Source organism: Candida theae (genome assembly GCF_024610275.1).
Source record: "Candida theae strain CBS 12239 chromosome Unknown scaffold17, whole genome shotgun sequence".
Lineage (NCBI taxonomy): Eukaryota > Fungi > Ascomycota > Pichiomycetes > Serinales > Debaryomycetaceae > Lodderomyces > Lodderomyces theae.
Genome location: NW_026261480.1, coordinates 18,426 through 42,495, shown reverse-complemented (window position 1 = coordinate 42,495; position 24,070 = coordinate 18,426). Strand labels below are relative to the sequence as shown.

General features: G+C 41.1%; 11 protein-coding genes across 11 annotated transcripts; 4 read left to right on the top strand and 7 right to left on the bottom strand. All coding sequences in view use genetic code 12, as the record gives it.

The window, feature by feature from the left end:
* Window positions 1-314: 314 nt before the first annotated feature.
* Window positions 315-3,626, top strand: KGF57_004666 (uncharacterized protein; the record flags this gene model as incomplete). The annotated part of the gene is made up of 5 exons (XM_051754199.1): window positions 315-318; window positions 400-444; window positions 505-1,506; window positions 1,599-2,258; window positions 2,386-3,626. The coding sequence occupies 5 exons, from the start codon at window positions 315-317 to the stop codon at window positions 3,624-3,626; spliced, it is 2,952 nt and encodes a 983-aa protein (XP_051606800.1).
* Window positions 3,627-3,807: 181 nt separating this feature from the next.
* Window positions 3,808-4,920, bottom strand: KGF57_004665 (SAP98; the record flags this gene model as incomplete). The annotated part of the gene is made up of 1 exon (XM_051754198.1): window positions 3,808-4,920. One exon carries the CDS (start codon window positions 4,918-4,920, stop codon window positions 3,808-3,810), a length of 1,113 nt encoding a protein of 370 aa, XP_051606799.1.
* Window positions 4,921-6,194: 1,274 nt separating this feature from the next.
* Window positions 6,195-7,655, bottom strand: GPA2 (guanine nucleotide-binding protein subunit alpha; the record flags this gene model as incomplete). The annotated part of the gene is made up of 1 exon (XM_051754197.1): window positions 6,195-7,655. The coding sequence occupies one exon, from the start codon at window positions 7,653-7,655 to the stop codon at window positions 6,195-6,197; it is 1,461 nt and encodes a 486-aa protein (XP_051606798.1).
* An 808-nt stretch (window positions 7,656-8,463) lies between these two features.
* KGF57_004663 (uncharacterized protein) lies at window positions 8,464-8,901 on the bottom strand (the record flags this gene model as incomplete). The annotated part of the gene is made up of 1 exon (XM_051754196.1): window positions 8,464-8,901. The coding sequence occupies one exon, from the start codon at window positions 8,899-8,901 to the stop codon at window positions 8,464-8,466; it is 438 nt and encodes a 145-aa protein (XP_051606797.1).
* A 103-nt stretch (window positions 8,902-9,004) lies between these two features.
* KGF57_004662 (cyclin-dependent serine/threonine protein kinase) lies at window positions 9,005-10,663 on the bottom strand (the record flags this gene model as incomplete). The annotated part of the gene is made up of 1 exon (XM_051754195.1): window positions 9,005-10,663. The coding sequence occupies one exon, from the start codon at window positions 10,661-10,663 to the stop codon at window positions 9,005-9,007; it is 1,659 nt and encodes a 552-aa protein (XP_051606796.1).
* Window positions 10,664-11,860: 1,197 nt separating this feature from the next.
* KGF57_004661 (uncharacterized protein) lies at window positions 11,861-12,076 on the top strand (the record flags this gene model as incomplete). The annotated part of the gene is made up of 1 exon (XM_051754194.1): window positions 11,861-12,076. One exon carries the CDS (start codon window positions 11,861-11,863, stop codon window positions 12,074-12,076), a length of 216 nt encoding a protein of 71 aa, XP_051606795.1.
* Window positions 12,077-12,330: 254 nt separating this feature from the next.
* Window positions 12,331-14,603, bottom strand: GFA1 (glutamine--fructose-6-phosphate transaminase (isomerizing); the record flags this gene model as incomplete). The annotated part of the gene is made up of 2 exons (XM_051754193.1): window positions 12,331-14,485; window positions 14,599-14,603. 2 exons carry the CDS (start codon window positions 14,601-14,603, stop codon window positions 12,331-12,333), a joined length of 2,160 nt encoding a protein of 719 aa, XP_051606794.1.
* A 1,144-nt stretch (window positions 14,604-15,747) lies between these two features.
* On the bottom strand, window positions 15,748-16,936 carry KGF57_004659 (uncharacterized protein; the record flags this gene model as incomplete). The annotated part of the gene is made up of 2 exons (XM_051754192.1): window positions 15,748-16,429; window positions 16,479-16,936. The coding sequence occupies 2 exons, from the start codon at window positions 16,934-16,936 to the stop codon at window positions 15,748-15,750; spliced, it is 1,140 nt and encodes a 379-aa protein (XP_051606793.1).
* A 1,653-nt stretch (window positions 16,937-18,589) lies between these two features.
* Window positions 18,590-19,723, top strand: KGF57_004658 (uncharacterized protein; the record flags this gene model as incomplete). The annotated part of the gene is made up of 1 exon (XM_051754191.1): window positions 18,590-19,723. The coding sequence occupies one exon, from the start codon at window positions 18,590-18,592 to the stop codon at window positions 19,721-19,723; it is 1,134 nt and encodes a 377-aa protein (XP_051606792.1).
* A 202-nt stretch (window positions 19,724-19,925) lies between these two features.
* Window positions 19,926-20,966, bottom strand: KGF57_004657 (thiosulfate sulfurtransferase; the record flags this gene model as incomplete). Its single annotated transcript, XM_051754189.1, has 1 exon — window positions 19,926-20,966. One exon carries the CDS (start codon window positions 20,964-20,966, stop codon window positions 19,926-19,928), a length of 1,041 nt encoding a protein of 346 aa, XP_051606791.1.
* A 536-nt stretch (window positions 20,967-21,502) lies between these two features.
* KGF57_004656 (uncharacterized protein) lies at window positions 21,503-22,189 on the top strand (the record flags this gene model as incomplete). Its single annotated transcript, XM_051754188.1, has 1 exon — window positions 21,503-22,189. One exon carries the CDS (start codon window positions 21,503-21,505, stop codon window positions 22,187-22,189), a length of 687 nt encoding a protein of 228 aa, XP_051606790.1.
* Window positions 22,190-24,070: the final 1,881 nt, after the last annotated feature.

The following is a 24,070-nucleotide window of genomic DNA, read 5'->3' as shown; positions in this document are numbered from 1 at the left end:
TAAGTTCCCCCTAAAGCAGAGGAGAGTAACGAATGACACCTTGCAGATGTAATGACATTAAAACCAAGAACGACTCTTGTACTGTAATGACATGTGTGGTACACATGATTAATTCGATCTAAATCACGATATCAAACACACACACACACACACAAAAGAAGGAGAGAGAGTGTGTGTGTGTTTGAGTGTGAGGAAAAAAAAAAATTTACGATTTGGTCCTCAAACATCATCATCTGATACGTATAATTAAACACCACTATCCATCGTTTTGGTACCTTTTTCTGAGTGTCTACTGTCAATTATAACGCAACAAGATGAGTATGTTTTCCCGCTATATCTGAAACTTGATTAATGGTATGAACAAAAAATTCAAAGTACTAACGTTTTTTTGTTTAACAGCCCCTCCAAAGAAGATGAGTTTGCAAGATTTCCTTCAGGATGAAAGTATGTATCCAAGCACCACCTGACACAAAAGAGTCCGATACTAACAGTGATTACTAATAGCATTTGGCGGATCCTGGGCAGATATAGATGTGGACATGGCATCAATTTCGGTCCCAATTGAGAAGCCCTATGGATATGACGAAGGGTATTCGGGAAGAGGAGGTGGTTTCCACCACGAACCCAGCTCATTAGGGCCTCCGTATATTGTGAAGTTGGTCAACTTACCTGTCACTGCAAATGACGCGTTCATTCAGGATTTATTTCAAAGTAGATTCACTCCCTTTGTTAAATTCAAGATTTTGACAGATCCTGCATCAAATATATTGGAAACACATGTTATCAGACAGGTTGCGTTTGTTGAGTTGGAATCAGCCCAGGATGTGTCAAAGGCACTAAAATGGCATGACTTGTATTACAAGGGAAACAGACGAGTGATTGTTGAACTTGCGGACTTTAATGATTTCCACCACTGCATTCAATTCAATCAGGAACATCACCAGGAAATCCAACAAATCCAACATGACTTTATTGCTCAGAAGCAACAACAAAAGCAACCTAGACACATGCAGTTACTAGATGAATTGGATCTGGATAAAGGATTAGGACTTGGACCTGGACCTGGACCTGGACCTGGATTCAATCGTGGTTTCCGTCACCACCAGCCACCAGCACACTCGCGTCCAATCTTTGAAGGAAGAACCGGTGGGGGTATGCCTCTATCACCCGAAAGACATCATGCACCTTTACATAATCGCCAACCCTCATTTGATACACAGTTTCCTGCACATGAACCCTTTCACGGTCTTGCAAGTGGAAATGCACCCCCACCACTTCATCAACAAGAACCAATGCAACATATGCCTAGCCAACCAAATAAGCCTAAACCCAACCCATTTGGAGGTGCAAAACCTGTTGACACTGTTTCGCGTCAACAGGAAATCGAAAAGAAGTTGATAAATTTGAATCAAACGACAGTACAAACACTTGGTGATGATACCAGTGTAGATATCGAAGCTGTCATTAAAAAATTCCATGAATCTGCATCCCCGCAACAAAAGCGAAGTGAACTTTCCCATGGACGAAGGTTTTCAAACACGGATAGACGATCACTGGTTTCCATCTTAAGAAGAGGATCACATGAACATGAACACCAGCAGCACCAGCAGCACCAGCACCAGCAGCAGAACCAGCAGAACCAGCAGAACCAGCAGAACCAGCAGAACCAGCAGAACCAGCAGAACCAGCAGAACCAGCAGAACCAGCAGAACCAGCAGAACCAGCAGAACCAGCAGAACCAGCAGAACCAGCAGAACCAGCAGAACCAGCAGAACCAGCAGAACCAGCAGAACCAGCAGAACCAGCAGAACCAGCAGAACCAGCAGAACCAGCAGAACCAGCAGAACCAGCAGAACCAGCAGAACCAGCAGAACCAGCAGAACCAGCAGAACCAGCAGAACCAGCAGAACCAGCAGAACCAGCAGAACCAGCAGAACCAGCAGAACCAGCAGAACCAGCAGAACCAGCAGAACCAGCAGAACCAGCAGAACCAGCAGAACCAGCAGAACCAGCAGAACCAGCAGAACCAGCAGAACCAGCAGAACCAGCAGAACCAGCAGAACCAGCAGAACCAGCAGAACCAGCAGAACCAGCAGAACCAGCAGAACCAGCAGAACCAGCAGAACCAGCAGAACCAGCAGAACCAGCAGAACCAGCAGAACCAGCAGAACCAGCAGAACCAGCAGAACCAGCAGAACCAGCAGAACCAGCAGAACCAGCAGAACCAGCAGAACCAGCAGCACCAACAACAACAGAATGTTTCTGCACACCCCCAACCGCAACAAGCCGCTCCAAATTTAAGTGCTGCCACCGGGTCGTCGTCCAGTCCCAGTTGGGCAAACAGTACAGGCAAATCATTGGCTCAGTTGCTAAGCGAGCGCACAGACTTTGTCGCGGGCTCACCAACAGGTGGTAAGAGTACTCCGCCCACCCCAACAGTCAAACCACCAGTAATATTGAAGAAGAAAACCTTATCATCTCCTCCAACTGTGAAGCTTGAGCTCAATGTTAATGAGCTTGCAGTTGAGGCGGAGACTTCAGCAGCTTTGTCGAACGAGAGCAAATTAAAAGAACCAACGAGTGCGCCTTCTCAGCGCCAGCAACTGCAACAGGAGCAACCAGTTGCTAATTCAAAAAGGCAGGACCAAGAAGATAGACGCCTAGATGGTAGTCGCAAAAGCTCACTTTCACAACGTCCAATAGGGCAAAGACGCGAATCATCGAATAAAGATAGGCCCAACTTCAAGAAGCTATTCGAAAGTCTCTCCCTTGAGGATGAGGGCTCAATACAACAGGGGTCTATCGAAAACCAATCAAAATTGGACGGCGCATCAAGAGGAGGGAGAGGTAGAGGTAGAGGAAGAGGTGGAGCAAGGGGAAGAGGAAGAGGAAGGGGTGGATTTGGTGAAGGATCTGGCGGCGAGCGCAGTGGAAGCCGAACCGACAAGATTGCCAATGGTTTTGATCGCAAAGATGTGGAAACAAAAGAACCTTTTGATCATTCACATAACGTCGAAATTGGGCTGAATCTCACAATTAATAATTCCTTGGAGTCAATTCACGCCACCGAGAATGACGTCCCAGAGAAATTCAGAAAACAACCTCATTCACATAAACTGTTTGAAAAGAATGACCTTGCAAACCCACAACACCGACAATTTCATCTGGCTTCAATGCCATCTGTTTCGTCTGGCCTCAGTAGTGATGTTGCAGTTGGAAAGTTGAGACCAGTCTCTGCAAATGCAACAACTACATCTACCAGTACAAATGTGAATACGGTGAGTACTACTGGGGTATCGTCAAACTCTATCGATGATGCAGCAACTTCAATCTCGAATGCATCGGAAGAGCCTAAAGCCTCTTCGTTACAAGCAAACGAAGAACAACCAGCAAATGACCAAGATTCTGGTGATGAAGAAGACAATCAAACTACTTCATTTCCTACCAAAGGCAGAGGTGAGCGTGGAAGAGGAAGAGGAAGAGGAAGAGGTAGAGGCAGGGGTAGAGGTAGAGGTCATGGCAGAGGCAGGGGTGGTGCATCTCTAGGTGAGGCAGGCTTCAATCCGCGTCACAACCAGTATATCCGTCCAAATCCATCAACAGCCGCCCCAACTTCTGAGGCATGAGAGTCAAGGAAATTATGACTGACTTAAATTTAATGTAATTATGAAGAACCAAAACTATTCTCTAGTGCCTATCAGACTGCCCTTGTAAGCGTCTCTTCACTGCCCTTTTTTTTTTTACGTGATATGATTGTAGCCTCTCATTTAATTGTATCCAAAGTATACAGTCTATGAAACGCTCCGTCTAGAACCAGAAGTCAACAATATCACTTTCATCAGTGTGCTTCACCGGGGCTACTCCAAGTATTCCCGTATCCAAATTGTGGGTAAGATAGATATGTTTGATGAGTGGTACACCCACATTTTGAGTTGCTCCGTGCTTGCCAGATGATACAATACGCGAAGTGCATTTAGTCTTATCAGCATTCCAGTAAAAGACATCTGAGTAAGGTACATCAATCGAGACATTCTTTCCGAGGTCAAATGTCAAAGTCTTATTCCCACTTAGAGCAATGTCACAGGAAAGCTTGCCGCTCTCGTCACTAACTTCTTTGAACAACTTTTCGGTGATTTCTGGATCTAAACCCAAACCGGCATCACCTGTATCTAAGGCCAAGACACTTGCAAAGTTAATGACAGTACCATTAGCTAAGGTGATCGACTTAGCGGGGACGGATAAAGTGCTCTTGTAGAGCGCCAACTCACCTTCATATTTTGCCTTGTCAACACCACCTAGGAGCAAAGCTCCTTTGTCATCTGGTCCAGCATAGAGCGAAAATCCAGCTTGGTTAATGAGCCCAGCCTTTTTAGCAGCCAAGGCATATGACACGTTTGGATTATTGTATGGCGAAATACCAAAAATCCCTCTTGGAAACGCAACTGAATCAAGCAAAGTGAATTCAAAATTTGGGATCTTTTTACCATCATCAAAGTACAAATCATCAGTCAGCTTGTATCCATTAGCTTTTGCACCTCCGCCTCCATACCCGGAACTACTGTACTTGGTGAGGTTTTTGTATGAATTAGACTTGCTTGGATCAAATGAATCCTCAGGCAGACATGTCTTTCCTAAACATTTACCACCAACGTGGGGGAAATTCAATGCCCAACTTCCGGTATCAACAATGACCTGAACTTCTTGCTTGCTGGAACCAACTTTCAATTTTGTAAGGTATCTCGAACCGAGTCCACCAAAACCATACATGTCGTTGTGCTCGTATCTCTTTCCAAGAATAGATGAATCTTCAACCTGTTCAACTGGGTAAGCAATGTACTTGTCATGTCTCTTTTCAATAGGGGTGGTCGTGGTGATAGCAGCAAAAATAGCCACCACAATCAAAGCTTTAATCAAAACCATAATGTTTAAATTTTGTTCTTTGGTGGGTTTGTTGGTGGTGGTGAATGGTGTGAAAACCGGGGACAAGATGGAAGTTTTATATAGATTTCAGTGGAGGTTGCTCTGGAAATGTGGCAACCACGAGTGTATGATATGACAATAAGGGTAAGTCCATTGCGGTCAGTTTTTTTCACCCCTCTGCTTTCTCTACCCAACATTTTCAATGCTGTAAGCAGGTTGCATATCTCATAACCATTGGAAGAGAGCAACTAGGATGGGGTATCCTTCATTGTCATGACGTAGTTTGGCATTTCATTGTTTTGGTTTGTATACCCTTTGTACTACTATTGACAGAGCGGAATTACCCATTGTTGACCACGTTTATTGTTCGATGCATGACAATTATAATCATGCCATGAGGAAATACCAACTGAGAATGGAAAGGATTGCTGACAGTCTCAGATTGACTCTCTTTTCTGGCTCACTGCTAAGCTTCACTCAGAAAAGTAGTGGTTTTGTGTGGTTATTGGTGCTGCAAACTTTGCTAAAGGTATCAAGGGCAATCCTTGTCTTTGAAAGGTAGGATACAAAATGAGGGGACAACCATAGTCCCCGTGTTTTGCATGTTTCTCATGTCAGTCCAAACAATGCAAATACGAACCAAGATTGCTTGTATTTGACATCAGTCTCTCCAAAGGAGTAAATTTGATATTTTGTGTAACGAAGAGAGTTGTTGCACAAATTCATCAAGAGAATCTCCATACATAATCATGGACGCACAGTTGACACTCTAGTTGCCACGGGTAATTGCGAAATCGGGGAATGGTGATTACTCTTTCTTGGTTATGAGCACTGCTCTCCCAACCAACAAATATGTAGGTGAACTTTCTGTACACAGGAAGTTTAAATGGGCAACAATAAAATCAACGAGTTGGAATTAAATGAGATAACAATAGCAGGCGCAAAATTTGTCACAAGTCCCATCCACCAATGACAAATCAAGACGTATACAAACCACTGGCGCAAAATAGATGTTGCTTAATTTCAACGCAAGGTGATGCCCATCTAGTGGTTATGAGAACTCTCATACAGTCCAATTCAACTGTGTTTCAGTGATGTGGACAGCAACTTTAGCAAAACTGCTGAGTTATGAATCCTTATGAGGAGAAGTTTCCACCGACCACGTTGTGTTCACTTGCTAGCTCGGCGCTGCATATTAGTGCTCCATTTAGCAAACTCTCTTTCTTACTTTCCATTTTTTTTTCTATTACAAGTAACAAACTATAGAAACTAGCTTATATAAGTCCACTATCTTTTAATGTATTTTCCATGATCGTCTCCTTTACAGCAGCCATCACCAACTGGATATTGCTGGTATCGGTGGCTTGAGTAACATGAGGATAAATATTCAATCCTGATCGATTCACTTGATTAAATCGCCAAAGAATATACTTTGCCGCTTTATTAATGTTATTACCCCCAGTGTAATCAGGAAAATGGGTCTCCAAAGGCGAATATTGTAATTTTTCAGCAAAGACATCAATCTTGTTCAAAAACAACACAATACTAGTTCTGGCAAACCATCTGGAATTAACAACTGAATCAAATAGCGCAATACTTTCTTCTAACCGGTTTTGATTATTTTCTTCCAACAATACTTGATCATATTCAGAAAGCGAGACGCAGAATATGATCAAGGTAACATTATCAAAACAATGAATCCATTTCTTACGTTCTGATCGTTGTCCGCCAACATCAAACATGTGAATGTGGAGATCATTGCCCATATCGAAAACGAAGTCAAATATACCGGATGTCTTTTTTCTGGTACGTAACACATCGGTTGTAGATGGCACGTAGTCGGGTTGTGCAATGCGTTTCAAATTTGTCATGAAATATTCTGTAGAATCAATAAGATAAAATTGTCCTTGTTTATGAATCATAAAGTCTTTAACTTCAGGTGTGTTGTAAATTCGTTCAATTTTTTCCGCTATTGAAGGATCAAATACGGCATCGTTGGTTCCATCAAGCAAAATTTCGTAGTCCAATACTTCATTCAAAGAATCGTAGTCAAGTACATGCTTGCGCCAGGTTCCATTCACAACTTCTGGGGCATCTTGGGTTTCGGTTGGTGTGGTACCAGCACCAGCACCGACATCATTAACACCCCCTTCTTTCGGTTTAATCAACTCCGGGTCTAAGTCAATAATAGCGTTAATGACGTTCTTGATGCAATCCATGACATTCTTGTAAATAAACGGTTTATATTCATACAATTCCTCTTGAGTATATCCATTTTGATGCAAAATCTTCATTTGCTTTACAATTGTGGATTTACCGCTTTCTCCGGATCCCAAAAGTAATACCTTGACCTCGTGTTCTGTGTTTGATTTGGCTGCGGCATCAACTGGGTTGACAGTTTGGCCATTGGAAATTGTGCCGTTGCCATTAGGAGTAGTTGTCACTGTGCCATTGGCCATTCCGCCATTATTGGGAATACCCGTATTTTGTTGATTAGTCAGACTTAATGCCGATTGTCCATTGTTATCTAGAGTAGAGCCATTGGATTTTTCATGTCCATTAGTAGATCCAGTCAGTTGCTGTTGTTGGGCTGAATGTAGATTAGATGATGAAGGATTTTGCGATTGCTGATTAATAACAGCCTGTGATTGTTCTTGTCGTCTCACTTGAGTTGACTTAGCTGGTTTGGAATTACTACCGCCTTGTGCAGGGTCTTTTGAGGTGCATGAACCCATATTATCTAAGTGTTTGCAGGTGTTGCCGTGTGAAAAGTGGCTCCTATTGCAACTTGAATTCGATATGGGAGAAAAGCTTTAGGAAGGAGCAAGTGGAGAGCGAAAGCGTTGATGCCGAACACAATTAGCGCAGTAACGTTGTTGACAAAATTGTATGGGATAGCAAATAACTACTCTCAAGTATGTTAGGTGTGGTTCAGGAGCTTGTGTTTGGTTTGTAACAAGTGTTAGTTGCTAAAAGTGCCAATGCTGTAATAAACTAAACCGGGGCTTGTCTTTAATTTTAAAGAGAGAGCGTCAGTAGAAAAAGACAAAAAGAAAAAAAAAAAAGGACGTGATGAAATCTCCTTTCATCCTCTCTCCCCGCCTCACTCTATCTTTGTTTTCTTTTCGGATCTTCCCCACTATGTTCCATGATCTGATTGTCCTAAGTACACAGCCAGATCCACTTGAAAATGTGCAAGTGTAGGCATACATATACCCAGAGCCACATGCCAAAGAACTTCAGCTTTGCTAAGTGTAAACTATATCAATCTCACACCCACTCTATCTCGCTCCAGAAATTCAAGCCGGGATAGGATAGCCTGTAACTGGTCAGAGTATGAGACCTTGAACTTCACAAGAAGGTAACTACACTTTATCTGTACGCAATATGCAGCGAAGCACAAACCTCGAATGACCAAATTACCTTAGCACTATGATTTATTCAAGAGCATCTTTATATACATGTTATCCCTTCTTGGTTGCAAAGATCGCCACCACTCGAGCCCCAACAACATTCTGATATGCTATCCATCCCTCCATCACTTTACGCGCTGAACTTGCACTGGGGGTAGTCCAACTTCTCCAAATCCCATAATCCGTTGTCATTTAAGCCCGTATCAAAACAGTCCTCATCAACATACTTCATAAATAGGCATTGGCAATCGAAATCCTCGACCTTGGTGGAGTTGAATGATACAGCAGCAGCAGCAGCCGAAATTGGCAGTAAACAGTCTCCCAGTTCATTCAATAACAAAGCTTCTACTTGCTGCATACACGAAACCACTTGCTTGCCGTAAAGTTTATTATATTGAAGCGAAAACGGATGCCTTTTGTATGCTTGCTTTGTTGCGTCTGTGGTTGTGGAATTGTGGTATATTAATGGTTCATCCGACGATGGTGGGTATGGCAGGTAGTTTGAAGTGTCTATAAACAATGCTGATACAAGGTGTCCAACTGCCAACGAAACAACTAATGATAGCATTTTGAATGATGTGCAAAAGTTTGATATTCGTTGTTTGTTGTGTAAATTCAAGGACAAGAGTTTTCAAAAATATATTTGAACAAACCTTCACTATCATTTTTTGCTATGATTTCCCCGATAATCCTCCTGTGTATAGGTCCGGTGACACTTTCTCACTACCGGTCTCGTGTGCTACACTTTCAGCAGTATCTCCTACACTATTGGCACGAGTGCTACCCTTGTCCTTCTCCCTTTCCTTTTCTCCATCTCTACCATTGGCTTTCAGTTTACTAGCAGCATATTCAGCATCTTCCTCCTCTTTCACTCTTTTCCTTTCCTCTCTTCTCCTTTTCTTTGTCTCAAATTCGTGCCATTCACCTTTCAAATCTTTCAAAAACGTCAACGGCTCAGGTAATGGGTCCTTGGTGAAATATTCATCTTGCAAAGCTTCATGAGCTGCGGGTCTACCCTTGGGATTCAATGCCAATAATTTTTCTGCCAACTTGAAAGCTTCCACCGTCATTACATCGCTATATTTTTGTTCGAATTTAGACGCAATGTTGATTTTCGGTTTCAAAATCTCAAACCAAGGTAACTTATCAATCTGAGGCCATGACTCCAAAGTTGGTGTTCCCAATATATTAAAAATCTTGCTCAATTGACTGATTTCATCCATACCCCTGAAAGCAGCCATTTTGGTGTACAACTCAATAAGCAAACACCCAACACCCCATATGTCAACCTCACGTCCATAATCAGTAGCACCAAGCAACAATTCCGGTGGTCGATACCAAATTGTAATCACTCGATTGGTGAAGTCAGCAACTTCACCCTCACCCAAAATCTTCATTGTTCTAGCCAAACCAAAATCAGCGATTTTCAAATTGCCCAAGTTATCCAACAAGATGTTTGAGCCCTTGATATCCCGATGAATGATTCTTTTCTCATGAAGATAATCCAATCCTTCCATCAATTGTTTGAAAATAAACTTGCGATGACATTCTTGCAACTCCAACTCCGGATGTGTAAGCAACCCCGTCAAGTCATGATCCATGTAATCGAAAACCATATAAATTTGATTATGTTCAACCATCATTTCCAATAATCCAACAATGTTTGGGTGATCAAATGATTGCAAAAGTTTTATCTCACGTATAGCAGTTATGGGGAACCCTTCACGTTCGCTTTCTAGTCGCAATTTCTTTACTGCTACACACTCATTAGTTATAGAATGTTTTGCCTTGTATACTTTTCCGTATGTACCTTCCCCCACCTGTTGAACTCGTCCATATATGGCACTACCTCGCAGCTCCTTTATTGAGTATATCTGATCACGAGACAAAGCAGGTTCCGCCTCCTTCTTGACTGCGCTAGGTACGTATGAGCTTCTTTTGGAGTTGGATCGATTGCTGTTGATGCTGTTGAAATCACGCCTTTTCTTGAAACTTGATGGTCCTGATGGAAGTGGACGCTTGATACCACCTGGTGCACTAGGGCTAGACGATCGGTATGAGCTACTAGCAGGTCCAGACGGTCTAACTGGTGGTTTGGATAGTGATGAGGACGCTGGTGCCAATGGTGCCGATGGTGGTGGTGGTGTTGATCGTTGTTGTTGTTGTTGTTGTTGTTGTAATTGTTGTTGACTGCGAGGGCCAGTTGGAGGGCCATTTCTATAACTTGGTCTATATTCGTCACGCCCGCCACGGTAGCCTTGATGCCTCAGCCTTGACGGACCGGATGGAGGTTGTATGCGATTACGAGGCCCTGTTGGTCTATTCGACATAGTGGTGGTGGTGAAGGTGATAGTGGGCGATGGTGGTTGATGGTTGACACTTTTTGACACTTTGTATTTGATGGAAGCTGAGAACGATAGAAAGAGAGAAAAAAAAATTGCACACAGTCTGTAGCTTACACCAAAACAAGTGCAACAAGATGTACGAGTAGACAGAGTGAGAACAGAGTATCAAAGGTACAAGAGCCTACTGCAAAATGGGGACTACCTCATAACAAACTTTAACATATGTTACAATGGTTAAGATTTAGGTTGTTGACAGTAAATGTCTCCATACCACCCATAAGAAAACGGCATAATTGAAAGAGCCCATCAGACTGTAATCTCATTGTCGGTCCACTCATACATGCTGCCAATGCGTGCAGGTTTAAGATTGCTTATATATTCAGTGTATTTTGAACAAAATACAGTCCTGTAGTATGTTTTAGTACTTCTAAGTATATCCCCTCTACATCCATTAAACAAAACTTCAGCTTAATGTTGTAAACAGAAGCTCTCTTCTTTGATGCCTTTCTAGAGGATCCCTCCTAGGAACTGCAATCATGTTGAAACGCGCATGCTGTCCTATGATTTAGAGGGGGAAGTGTTACTATTAAAAAAGCCCCTTTACTGACTCAAACAGTCTGCCCAGAATGTGGAACAAAGAAGTAAAAGAAAAATCACGTGAGCTAGTGATTTTTTTTCTTTCAATTTCAAGAATTTTTTTATGTGTATTGTGTGCTCCTCTCGTTTTCAAATTTTATCTTTCTAAAACAATCACGTGATTGGTATGCAAATCGAACATAATTTTATGAGCATACTTCGCCAATAACTGAGTGACAACATGCCCATAGTAATAAGTAATGTGGTTCTTCTAACTTTCTCTGATTCTGCATTTGAATGTGTCGTAGACAGGCAACCAACCCTCATACAATAACAACGACTACAAACATAATACCAGTCGTGTACTGCTTACCAAAAACAACAGAAAATGTACTCAAGAGGCCAAAATCACACACAACTTACACACACACACACACACATGAACCTTATCTCCCTGCAATATTCTACACACTTTCAATCGTATAAACAAACATAAATAACCTACACACATAATACTACTCCCCACACTAGATCAACCCCCCCCCCCCACACACACATATATAGACACAGACACAGATACAGTTAAAATAATATATCCCAGATATCATGATTGGTAGATTAGCCCACATCGGAGTCGACTTGGTTTTAATTAGCGGATTCTTGGCCGGTATGAAGCGTGCTACTGGCGTCCAACCGAATTTGGATTTGATTGAAAATAAGGATATCAAGTCGTATGCTGGGAAATATTTGAGTTTGGGTGAACTGGTTTTGGATTCTAGCGCTGCGTTTTTGGGAAGCAGCCAGTTTTTTACTAGGAAGTAGATGGAGGAGCAAAGGAAAGGAGAGGCCAGACGCGAAATGAGGGGGCACGCTTTGGATAGGTTGACGCAGCTTGATGGCGGCGGCTACACGTGTACATAACTAAATATAAATGCAACGATTCGATACTATTTTCTTAATTTAGTTGATGAAAGTAGACGTTTTTTTTTTTAGCTCTTATTTGTTATGTGTGTATATAATATATGCGTGTGTGTAATTGTGTGTATGTATAACTCTCCCTGCCTCTGGTCTCCCATTTACTCAACAGTAACCGATTTAGCCAAGTTACGAGGGAAGTCAACATCGATGCCTCTGTTAACTGCCAACCAATAACTGATCAATTGCACAGGAATAACATTCAACAACCCTTGTAAACAATCAACAGTTTGTGGAACTTCCAACGTAGTATGAACCTTGTCGTTCGATATGATAGCATCACCTTCGTTACATATGACAATAGGTCTTCCATCTCTAGCAGTGACTTGCTCGATTGCCGACATGGTCTTGGGGAAAAGCGAGTCACGAGTAGCAAATGCAATGATTGGTAATTTGTCATCAACCAATGCCAAAACACCATGTTTCAATTCTCCAGCCAAGACACCCTCTGAATGCATGTATGAAATTTCCTTAATTTTCAAAGCTCCTTCCAAAGCAGTGGCAAATTGGTATCCTCTACCCAACAACAACAATGACTTCTGGTCATTTAAATCATCATTACACAACTTCTTGATCTTGTCTTCCAATTTCAAAACTTGTTTAATCTGTTCAGGAATCTTTTGTAAACCTTGGATAATCTCTTCATGTCTACCAACTCTTGAAATTGAATCATTGGATAACGAAAGGGCAAACATGACAAGAGCAATGTATTGTGAGGTGTAAGCCTTTGTAGAAGCAACACCAATTTCAGGTCCTGCATTGATATGAACACCACAATGAGTCTGTCTAGACATTGATGAACCAACAGAGTTGACAATACCAACAGTTAATGCACCTCTCTCCAAGCAATACTGCAACGCCAATATGGAATCTGCGGTTTCACCCGATTGAGATACAAAAACACAAGTATCGTCACGGAACACTGGTGATCTTCGATCAAGGAAATCACTAGCCAACTCAACGCTAACGGGGATTTCAGTCAATTCTTCAAAAATTGATCTCGTTGCCAAACAAGAATGATACGAAGTACCACAAGCAATCATCAAGATTCTTCTACATCTTCTAATTGTAGGTAACCATGCTTTCAATCCACCCAAAGTAACGGTATTTTTATCAAAATCAATTCTACCTCTCATGGTGTTAAATGTGGAATCAGGTTGTTCAAAAATTTCCTTTTGCATAAAATGTTTGAATGGACCCTTCATAATTTCATTCAATTCCATTTCCAAAGTTTGGATTGGACGAACAGTGGATTCACCAGCACTCTTGGTGGAAGCTCTGTGAATGTGCAATTCACCATCATAAATATGAGCAATATCGTCATCTTCCAAAAACAAAACCTTCTTGGTATGTTGAACCACAGATGCCGGATCGGAACTCAAAAAGAATTCAACTGGAGTTGGTAAATCATCTTCAGAAAGGAACGCCCTCGATTGTGAAGTTCTCAAGTTTTGTTCACCAGGAGCTACTGGAATGAAACCCAAATCTTGAGCAGTGGCGCCATTAGGACCACTGAGGGCAGACAAAGTTTGACCAATCTGCTGTTGGGCAACAGCGCCAGAAGCATTATTTTCAAATTCAACATCAACAAAATCAACCTTCAATTTACGATCAGTTTTGACACCAACCAATAAAGGAGACCCCTTTCTCGTACCACAAACTTCGCCAGGATAATGGAATGACTTAACCAATAAACCATAAGAGCCCTCCAACTCGTGCAAAACTTGTTTGGTCAATTCATTGAAGTCAGGGGACACACCAGCTTTCAAGTTCAAATCATAAAAGTGTTTAAATAACTTGGCAATGCACTCAGTATCAGTTTCACTCTCAAATTTATGTCCCTTTGACAACAAGTACTCTCTCAAAGCGGCGAAGTTGGTTATGATACCGTTATGAACAACAATAAATTCACCCTTGGCTGCATCTGATCTATGAGGGTGACAATTTTGCTCCTTTGGTTGACCATGAGTAGCCCATCTAGTATGGGCAATTCCTGCGTGGTTGTCGAAAACGGCACTTCTATCAATCTCGTCATCGTGCACTTTTTGCTTTAAAACCTTGACTTTTCCTGGACACTTGACAATAATGTTGCTCATGGTTTCACCACTCTCGCCATCCTTGACCAAGTGTCCATCAACGGCTAAACCAGCAGAGTCATAGCCTCTGTATTCCAAACGTTGTAAACCTTCGATTAAGGTGTCGATGATCTCACCTCTGTTCTTGTCAACCAAGAAATTAACGTATCCGAATATACCACTAGAAAGAAAGGGCGGGAGATGTTAGTATTGGGAATTGTGCTGCGTTGGCATTAACCAAAAAAAGGAAAATTAAAAAAAATAATAATTAATAAAAAAAGGGCAAGTACATACCACATGATGAATTGAAGCGAATGTAAGTAGTAGTGATAGTAGTGTTAATTGTAGTGGGTGTGGCAGAAGGTGAAAGGTAACTTTACTAAATTATGAGTTTGGATATTCAGATACGATAAAGAATTGCCTTCTTACAGATGATATTTATAGAGATCAAAATTTTCGAAATGCTGTTTTGTTATTGTATTGTTTTTGTTTTTGTTTTTTTTTTTCTTTCTGTTCTGTGATGTTTATGATGTATTTTTAGTTAATGCGTGAGTACGTTATTTACTTTGCATTGTGTTGTGTTGTTTGCATTCTATAACCATCTATTGTATGGAGCTTAAAGGCGGGTTATCAAAGTAGCTTGTTCCTCTATCGTGTATGGCTGATCCTTCTGCAGATTTTGCGTGACCATCCATCTCCCGTGTGTTGTATTCTAATGAGTATTGGTGGTGTTTCTTGAAATCAATCACCTTTCCTAAAATGGAATAAATCAAAACAAAAACCAAAGGACCAAAGAAAAAGAAATAGAATAGCCAGGAGTTTAATTCCAGAATCACACTCACTATAGAACATATACTGTAGAGCAGTACATAATTCTCTGTTGTGAAACCTCATTCAGTATTCATATTAGACAAGGTGTTGGACATAAGGAAACGAGGCTACATTGCATACCCAAAAAAAAAAAAAAAACAATAGAGTTTAACGTCCTTTTTTTGCTCGTATAAATAGAACCCCACCAGAATTGAAACAAGCCTACTTCATATTCTACATAGTCAACACTCACAAAAGCTCGTTCTTTAGTTACTTTGAGCATAAAATAGTATCACTACTTGAGCAGCTAAGCTAAGCCTTCTACGCATTTGGCCGTGCTACTGCTACCCAAATTGCTTTGAGATCAACTCTTCTCGCGTTGTCCTCCGTACGAAAACTCCGAAAGGGGGGAAGTGGGGTGGGAGAAGAGTCACTTCGAAGCACTACCGTAATTTTTGCAACTGTACCCTATTCAGTATATTGCAAAGTACACTCTCTACAATGTAATGATTTCTTTCCAACTTCAAGTCTTTTCATTTATATTATATATAGAAATACCTTTGCTCCAACCTACAATCACGGCTTTCGATCCTCCTCGCCACATTTTCATCATCACCACTCACTTGCTCTAGTTTACAAATTAGGACCGCCTCCTGGTGGTCCAAAATTGCCAAAGGGAGAGCCACTGCTACCACCACCGAAATTTCCACGACCACTGGTTCCAGGGCCCCTCAAGTTCAGAGGCAATCCTTGACCTAAATTGTCCAAATTATCCTCAGAGTATGGATCATCGTATCTGGCACCGGGAGGAACACCCCTCCTGCCTCCAACACCTTGATGGTGACCTGCACCACCTGCACCACCTGCACCACCTGCACCCTGGCCAAAAATTGGATGGTCTGGTGTTGGATACATACCTCCACCGCCTGGTGCTCGTAATGGATCAATGTATCCTTGTAATGTAGGATTTGATGGAATTCCCGGTGGATTCAAATCCTCACTGCCGATGGGAGGGAATTTGGTTGATTGTCCCAAGTTATCTCTGACTGGGGGTCCCTGATCTTTAATTTGGTATTCATCTTCAAAATCAGGCATGTCATCAGGTCGTTTAGTAAATGGTGCATTGGCTGATACAGCACCACCAGCACCAGCACCACCAGCACCAGCACCACCAGCACCAGCACCACCAGCACCAGCACCACCAGCACCAGCACCACCAGCACCGGCAGCACCACCAGCACCAGCACCAGCGGATGGGTTGCCACCAGTAAAAGTCAGGTTAGTTGGATGGTAGGGAACTTCAGGTGTTGGTGACCTAGCTGGGTTACTCTCAGTATCAGTGTGTTGTTCTTCAACAATCGGACCTTGATTGCCTTGTNACTTCAGGTGTTGGTGACCTAGCTGTGTTACTCTCAGTATCAGTGTGTTGTTCTTCAACAATCGGACCTTGATTGCCTTGTTTATTGGGATGAGCGAAAATAGAGCTGACTTTTTCATTGTCAATAATGTATCTGAACTTGGTGTTGAATTTTTCAACTAGCTCTTTAGGTAAGCTTTGTTCCAGATCACTGGATATTGGGAATTTTATCTCATCCAAGTCAAACCATTCCCAATTGATCAATGCGTTATCCAACCTTCCATCTAGATTCAACAAGTTGATCAATGATTGAGTTGGGCTAATCTCTGTAATACTGACAATAAGGAATTTCTCATCTTTGTAGTACACTTCCGCTTGGTTTAGTTTCTGTTCATTTGTAGTTTGAGCCACTTTGAATTCTTGTGAACTTGGGTAAATTGACCCCACATATTTAGAATGGTTCATGTGTCAATCAACTTTCATCAATAGCTAGCTGTACTAACACATATAGGAGATTTGTAGTTAATAGAAGGAGGAAAGATGTAAAGCTGATTGGTTTGGTTATATGTTTGCCATATAACACCACTGGTGGTTTCACATAAAAGAGAGAGAGAGAGTGTGTGTGTGTGTGTGTGAGTGTGTGCTGTGTGTGCTAGGGTGTTAGTAAGAGAAGATACGTCATGTCTTAGACAATCTTAATATAATACGTCACACGCGCACACACAGAGTGAGAGTGATCACAATTTTTGTGACTCAAAAAAGTTTTATTGTATAAGATGTCGTGTTTTTTTTAAAAAAAAAAAATAGTTGCGACGCATGAAAGTGACACTATTTTTCACACCCTTTCTTTCGAAATGGTTGGTTTACTAGATTACAAAGTGGAAGGTTTTGTATGGGTGATTCTCCTCCCTCTATTCGATGTTAAGTTAACGGAATCAGTCAACGATACAATAGGAACACAAGATAATTACAGTTTGTTGCTAGGGAAAAAATTAAATGCACAAATTCGCCACCCCTGAATTTACCCCTCCCCTCTTCCGAATTACCCTGTTTTGTTTTGCATTTGCTCACACTTTGGCTAGTTGCAAAGAAGCCTTCTCCTATGTGTGGTAGAGATGACTGTACTGAAATGGAGAGAGTGTCGGTCATTAGTTCTTTATTGAAGAAGAGGAACTAGTATATATTTCGGATTAGCTGGGTAAGATGTATTCGTGTATGACCTTAAACACGAAATAGACTTGGTAGTTAATAAATTGTGTATGTGTGTCTTTTGAGAACGGAATTTTATTTGCAATCGCAAACTCAGTGGATATAGATAGATAACAACATTTCTGTACATACATGCGCATAAATTTTAGTGTACTATCAATGACATGTGAATTTTGTTGACAGGGCATTCAGTGCAATAGTCGGTGACCAGCTGTTTTGATGCCGGTCTTGGAGACTTTTCATACTGACTAGCTATAGTCAGGTAGATAGTTTATTGATGATTGTCGAGACTCAAATTACAAAAAGAGACCAACAAAAAAAAAAAAAAGAAAACAATTAACACAACTTACAGAAGATTCGAGAAAATTTAATCTCTATTGACAATAGATGAAATTGGTGTCTCAGGGGGGGCGTAGTTGTGTACAAGTATATGACTCTTATGGAGTACCGTTGAGCAAATGAAACACTATCTATACTACGTAGCATCTGTTAATGACCCCCAAACATACATTTTGTTGTCTCAAATTTCATCTTGTGTATGTGTTTTCCTGTTCTTTTATCTCTCTCTCTATATATCTCTCTCTTTTTTTTTCTTTAAAATTAAAATTAATAAAACTGTGTGTGTGTGATTTCTTTTCTGCTTTAAAAAGCAAACTTAACTTAACTTAACTACCAACAACAACAACAATAACAACAACCAAATCTTTGAAAAAAAAAAAAAAAATAAAAAAAGAAAAAACTCTCAACTTAGGCACAAGCTACAACTACAACTACAACTACAACTACAATAATTATTGACTTAATTACAGATATTCTTTACTACAATTTAACCTAGCTAACCCTCCTCGTCCATCAGAAACAAATACTCAATACATTCATTCCCTTATTGCTTCTTTCCTTTGATTGGCTATGACTACTACTGTCCCTATAATCTACTCGTTTCCCGAGTTTCTTGGAGTGGCCGAAGCTGTGGCCGACTTGATTATTTCATCCCAGAATCAGACTTTATACAACACAACCGATCTAAAACAAATTGAATTGATCAAAGCAGGTCAGCTAAAACGTCCATCCGTAAACAAGACAAATAGTTCGCTTTCCATTGCACTCGGTCAGTCTCAGGGTGGAAACGGAAACGGAAACGGAAACGGAAACGGCATTGGTAATAGCAATGGTAATGGTATCGGATCCACTGGAAGTAGTGGTGCCACATTGAGTGCCAGCAATACCCAGTCGGCATCGTCATCATCTAACTTGGACCCTGAAGCAGCAGCAGCAGCATCTTCCACAAACTTGGCTGCCAACAACAAGATCAAAAAGGAGAAGAAGATTTTGAAAAAGCAAGAAATAAGATTCAAGATTGCCATCAGTGGTGGATCCTTGATCAAAATCTTGAATCAAGGTTTATTAACAAGACAAGAGTTTATCGAATGGGACAAGTGGGACATTTATTTCGCTGATGAAAGATTGGTACCGTTCGATAGCCCCGACTCAAATTATGGACAAGCTAAATTGGAGATATTTGACCATATTAAGGGAGATAAACAACCACGCGTTTTCCACATTGATGAATCCTTGATTGATGATCCTCAAGAAGCTGCTGATGATTATGAAAAACAATTGATACAACAATTTGCCAAGAAGGATTCAGTCAAATTGCCCATGTTTGATTTATTATTGTTGGGTTGTGCTCCAGATGGCCACATTGCGTCATTGTTCCCCAATCATGGCGAAAGCTTGAGAGAGAAATTGGCATGGTGTATACCTGTTTCCAATGCACCACTGGGTCCATCCAATAGAATCACTTTAACTATCCCCGTGATATGTCATGCTGCGAGAGTTGCCTTTGTGGTGGAAGGGTTGACGAAAGCTCCAATTATCAAGACGATTATGGAGAGACCTGAAAAAGGGTTGCCTAGTTCGATTGTGAATGAAGGTGCTGCTGGAAGAGTTAGTTGGTTTGTTGATGATGCTGCATTGAATGACTTGTACGATATCACAAAGAAGAAGTACAAGTATTTGTCCATACCTGAACCAACCCACTGAAAAACGAGGACGAAGGAGACTGAATTTTGGAGATGTACGGTATTTACATTATGTATAATGAATATATCACAATACAAAAAAAAACAGTCTCTCATCGTGTGTACTGGACTTGGTACTAAGAAAATGAGAGAATTGAAAGCTTCGAGGAACATATACTACTGTTGTTCTTTTTGTGTATCTTTTGTTTTGGGGGAGTTTTTCTTTATACATCTTTCACTATATACTTTTCAGGAGCCCTCATTGCCCATTCAGTCCACGACCCATCGTACAACTTCACCGGCACATTTACCTTGACGATATTTTCCAATGCCAATTTCACTATACAAGCAGTAACACCAGTCCCGCACATGACAATGATCCCCCCAGGATAATACCCCTCCTGGCCCAACTTTGCCAAATCTATGCCCAACTCATTACTCAACACAGACTCAATCTCTTCCTTTGTCTTGTATTCATTGTTTGCATCAGCATTGAGTAATTTGGTGAACGGTAAATTCTTTGCCGTGGGGATATGGCCTGAACTCAAGCCTGGTCGTGGTTCAGGTGCTGCACCAGTGAACCTATCGGCAGACCTGGCGTCGAGAATCAAGTAGTTGGTGATATCGTTGTTGGCTATGTGAGTTACTAATTCTTCGTATTCAATCACTTCTCGATCATAGATTTCTTCGTACAGATGGGGCAGGTGGGCTTCATTCACTTCTCCATCAATAGCGGTTCCAGTAGTGTCACTTGGAGCTGCATTGGCAACAGATCCGCCACCATTCACTGCTCCTTCCCCCGTCTGTTTTTCCTGGTGAGATGCATCCGACTTTAAATAGTTTGGATAATTATCCAACAAGTAAACTTTCCCATGGCCAGCCAATTTCAAAGTGAAAGCAACTCGAGGACTCGAGAAGTTGCCAACGCGGTCAAACACAACTAAATTGTCCAGTTCATGGATGCCCAATTCCTCAAATGCTTCATTCATAATCAGCTGCGTGGGCAACATGTGAGGATAAGGAGAGTCTCTTGCCCATTTGTCCAAGTCAAAGAACTTGGGCTGGGTGTGGGTCGAGCTGGCGGCCATGTGTTTCAAGGTTTGGTCCTGGTCGAATTCGGCACGGGCGTTGCGTGGATTATTGGGCATGAACCAGGTTGCGTCAATTGGGATTGTACGATTGGCTGATGATGCTTTGGTTGCTTGTAGCAAGGTTCTGAATGCCGTTGGTTTGATTATAGAGATGAATTTTGACGATGATGACATCTTGGTGGTGACGGTGGTGTCGGTGGTGTTGGTGGTGTTGGTGGTGTTGGTAGTGTTGGTGGTGTTGGTAGTGTTGGTGGTGTTGGTGGTGTTGGTGGTGGTGGTGGTAGACTTGTGCTATGCAGTGGGTTAAGGTTGGCGAGAATAGAGTGAGCAATTCTGTGGAGAGAGATTTAATTGTATGCAAATTCTATTGTTGAGTGATGGATCAATTGGGGATATACAATGATGAAATGAGGAGGTAATTCCTAACTGCAAGAGCATGAATGTTTCTTCTACTTGTTCCATTCTAATTGCTGAAGGTTAGAGGATATGTTATCTGACGGACTTGCTATTAGTGTTTCCACCAATAAGGTCCACAGTAAAGAAAAGTAATCACGTGTATTTTTCAATAACCATATTTTTTTTTTTTTTTTTTTGTCATTCGTTTGCTCTCGTATGACAAAATAAATACAATCAATTCAGGAACAGAAAAACACTCAAGAATAATATCACCTCTTCTACGCACAACACATACTTACACACAGATCTCCACAATGAGCTTAATTGTCTTGGGATCCACTGGTTTAGTCGGGGGTTTCGTTGTCCAAAATGCACTCAAGTCCAAAGACTGGAGCAAAATCACCACCCTCACTAGACGCGAGCCACAGTTTGCCACTCCTGGTGAATCACGCATAAACTCAATTGTTGAAACCGATACGTCAAAATGGAGCACTGTCATCAAAGACATCAAGCCAGTTCCCTATGCTTACATCTCATCATTTGGTACTACTCGTGCTGCTGCTGGATCAGCTGAGAATTTTAAAGCTATCGATTACGGCATCAATTACAATTCAGCCAAAGCTGCCAAAGAGAGTGGGGTCAAGACACTAGTATTGATCTCTGCTGTTGGTGCCAGTGCCAGCTCACCATTTCTTTATTTCCAAACTAAAGGTAAGTTGGAAAACGACATCATTGCATTAGGGTTTGATCATACGATTATTTTGAGACCGGGTAGTTTGCTTGGGGATAGAAACAATGGCAAGAGAAATGAGTTGCCACAGAAGCTCAATGATTTCTTGTTGAATGTTCCTGGTGTTTCATGGTTGTTCAAGGCAGTCAAGGCTAGTGATGTTGGCAAAGTTGCCGTTCACTTTGCAGAGGCGGCTCAGAGGGGCGAGTTTACTGAGAAGGTCAAGATTGTTGGTGGTGGAGAGTTGTTGGAGTTGGCAGCAAAGTTGTGAGTGTAAAAGGGTGGAGATGATACTGCTGCGATTTAGTTTATTATTTAGTGGTTTTATATTTATATTATCTGTTTTATAATATTGTTTGGTATTAGTTCAAGTGGATGGAGTTGGTGAAATCCCCACTTAGTCTTTGCAATGTCTATTAAAGAATTGGGAGTGTATCAACTGCATCTAGTACAATCCATCAGAACCTCACAACTCAGCCTGCCTCAATCACCAAATTGGATTTTCTCATTCTGCTTGATATGGAGATAAAGAACATAGAAAAGTCTCTTAGGCTCACCGATTTCGGAGAAGTGCAATTGAAAATAATCGGGAATCGGAGAAGTGAAAGGTTCCGTTTTATCGATTAACTCCGAAGAAACGCGATGTTTGTTATCCCCGAAACTCACAAAAATACAAAAAAAAAAGATGCCACATACGATGCTTCTTACTACTTCGAAACGCGCTTGCCAAAAAATGAAAATTGCAAAGAATGTAAACAAACATATAACGGTGTCAGCATTTTGTACCCTATGGGTTGGAAACGGATGGAGGGCACAAAGTCATTACCCGAGTTCTTTGTTGGTGATGTCTGGAGAAAGTAGTTGATACGGGTAAACACCAATGATCCAAGTTCAGTTGACGAGACAGCCTTTTGCTGATACTGTTTCCTGGTGTTGTTAGGAACCGCAATGAAGATGAAGGAAGAATACAGCAGCATTGCTGGTGTTTATTTACCTGAATAAAGATTGCAGAAAGAGGGTGGAGGAAAAGGGGAAAACTTATGCCACACTTTTTGTGTCGTGGAATAATGTGGTTTGAATCATTTCACCAGATTTCAACAGATTTTGCAGTGTTTGGAATCAAAGGCCTATAATTCTCAGAGAAGGAAAGCAAAAAAAAAAAAAAAATTAGACAGGTTTAACCGTTCCGCCGTAACTGCATCACGCAATGCATGTATTTCAACGATGCACCGAGAAAGTATGGCAGATCGGGTGCTTTACTTTCCTTGAGCTTCATGATGCTCTCTCTCTCTCTCGCTATTGACGCTTCGATGTTTGATTATGAACAATCAGTTGGTGGCGCGTGAATACAGCAAACAACAACGACAAGAAAAAAAAAAAAAATAAGTATATTTGAAAGTTGAGAGATGAGTTACACAAACTCAGTTATCAATCAATCAGTTTTATATATTTCTGGTTTGTGCTATAATAAAACCATGGGTAAGCAAAAAAATTGAAAAATAAAAAATAGGGGTAAAAAAGGAAAAAGCGACAAGCAGAAAATGAGCTTGGCGACATTACCATTAGTGGAGAAGTAATTACTGATAACAAGATACAGAGAATCACGTTATTTGGTCTATACCTCTCTGAATGAAGTTGTATTGTGAATGACATGTTCTACACCGATATCAGTTTTAGTCATTCCTCTTTTTTTAAAACAAATTTTCTATTTTTAGCAGTTGAATATGGTGAAGAAAGGACGATAGTGGCTTTTGTTATAGGGGGCTGGGAGGCAGAGTGTGTTATATCTATCGTAATGGATGAATAAAAGATGATGCATCATCTATGTAGTGATATATTTTTAGATTGAGGTTTTATATTTGGGACTCTACGCCAGCCATATTATATCTCGCTTATCATTATTGATGTTCCAAAAAAAGAAATGTTTTCTCTCATCAGTACTATAAGAGAAAGGAGTAACCTTGGTTGTTGGTTGTTGGTTGGTAGTTGTGATATGTTGCTTTGACATCTGATGTCTGATGTGAGTCACAGCAAAATACAACGGGGGGCATAATACCAAGAATACATTAGTGGAGATAGGGCGGGGAAAGTCTGTCTGTTGTCTCTGGTTGTAAATAAATAAAATAAACAAATAAGCACAGCCTTGTATTTT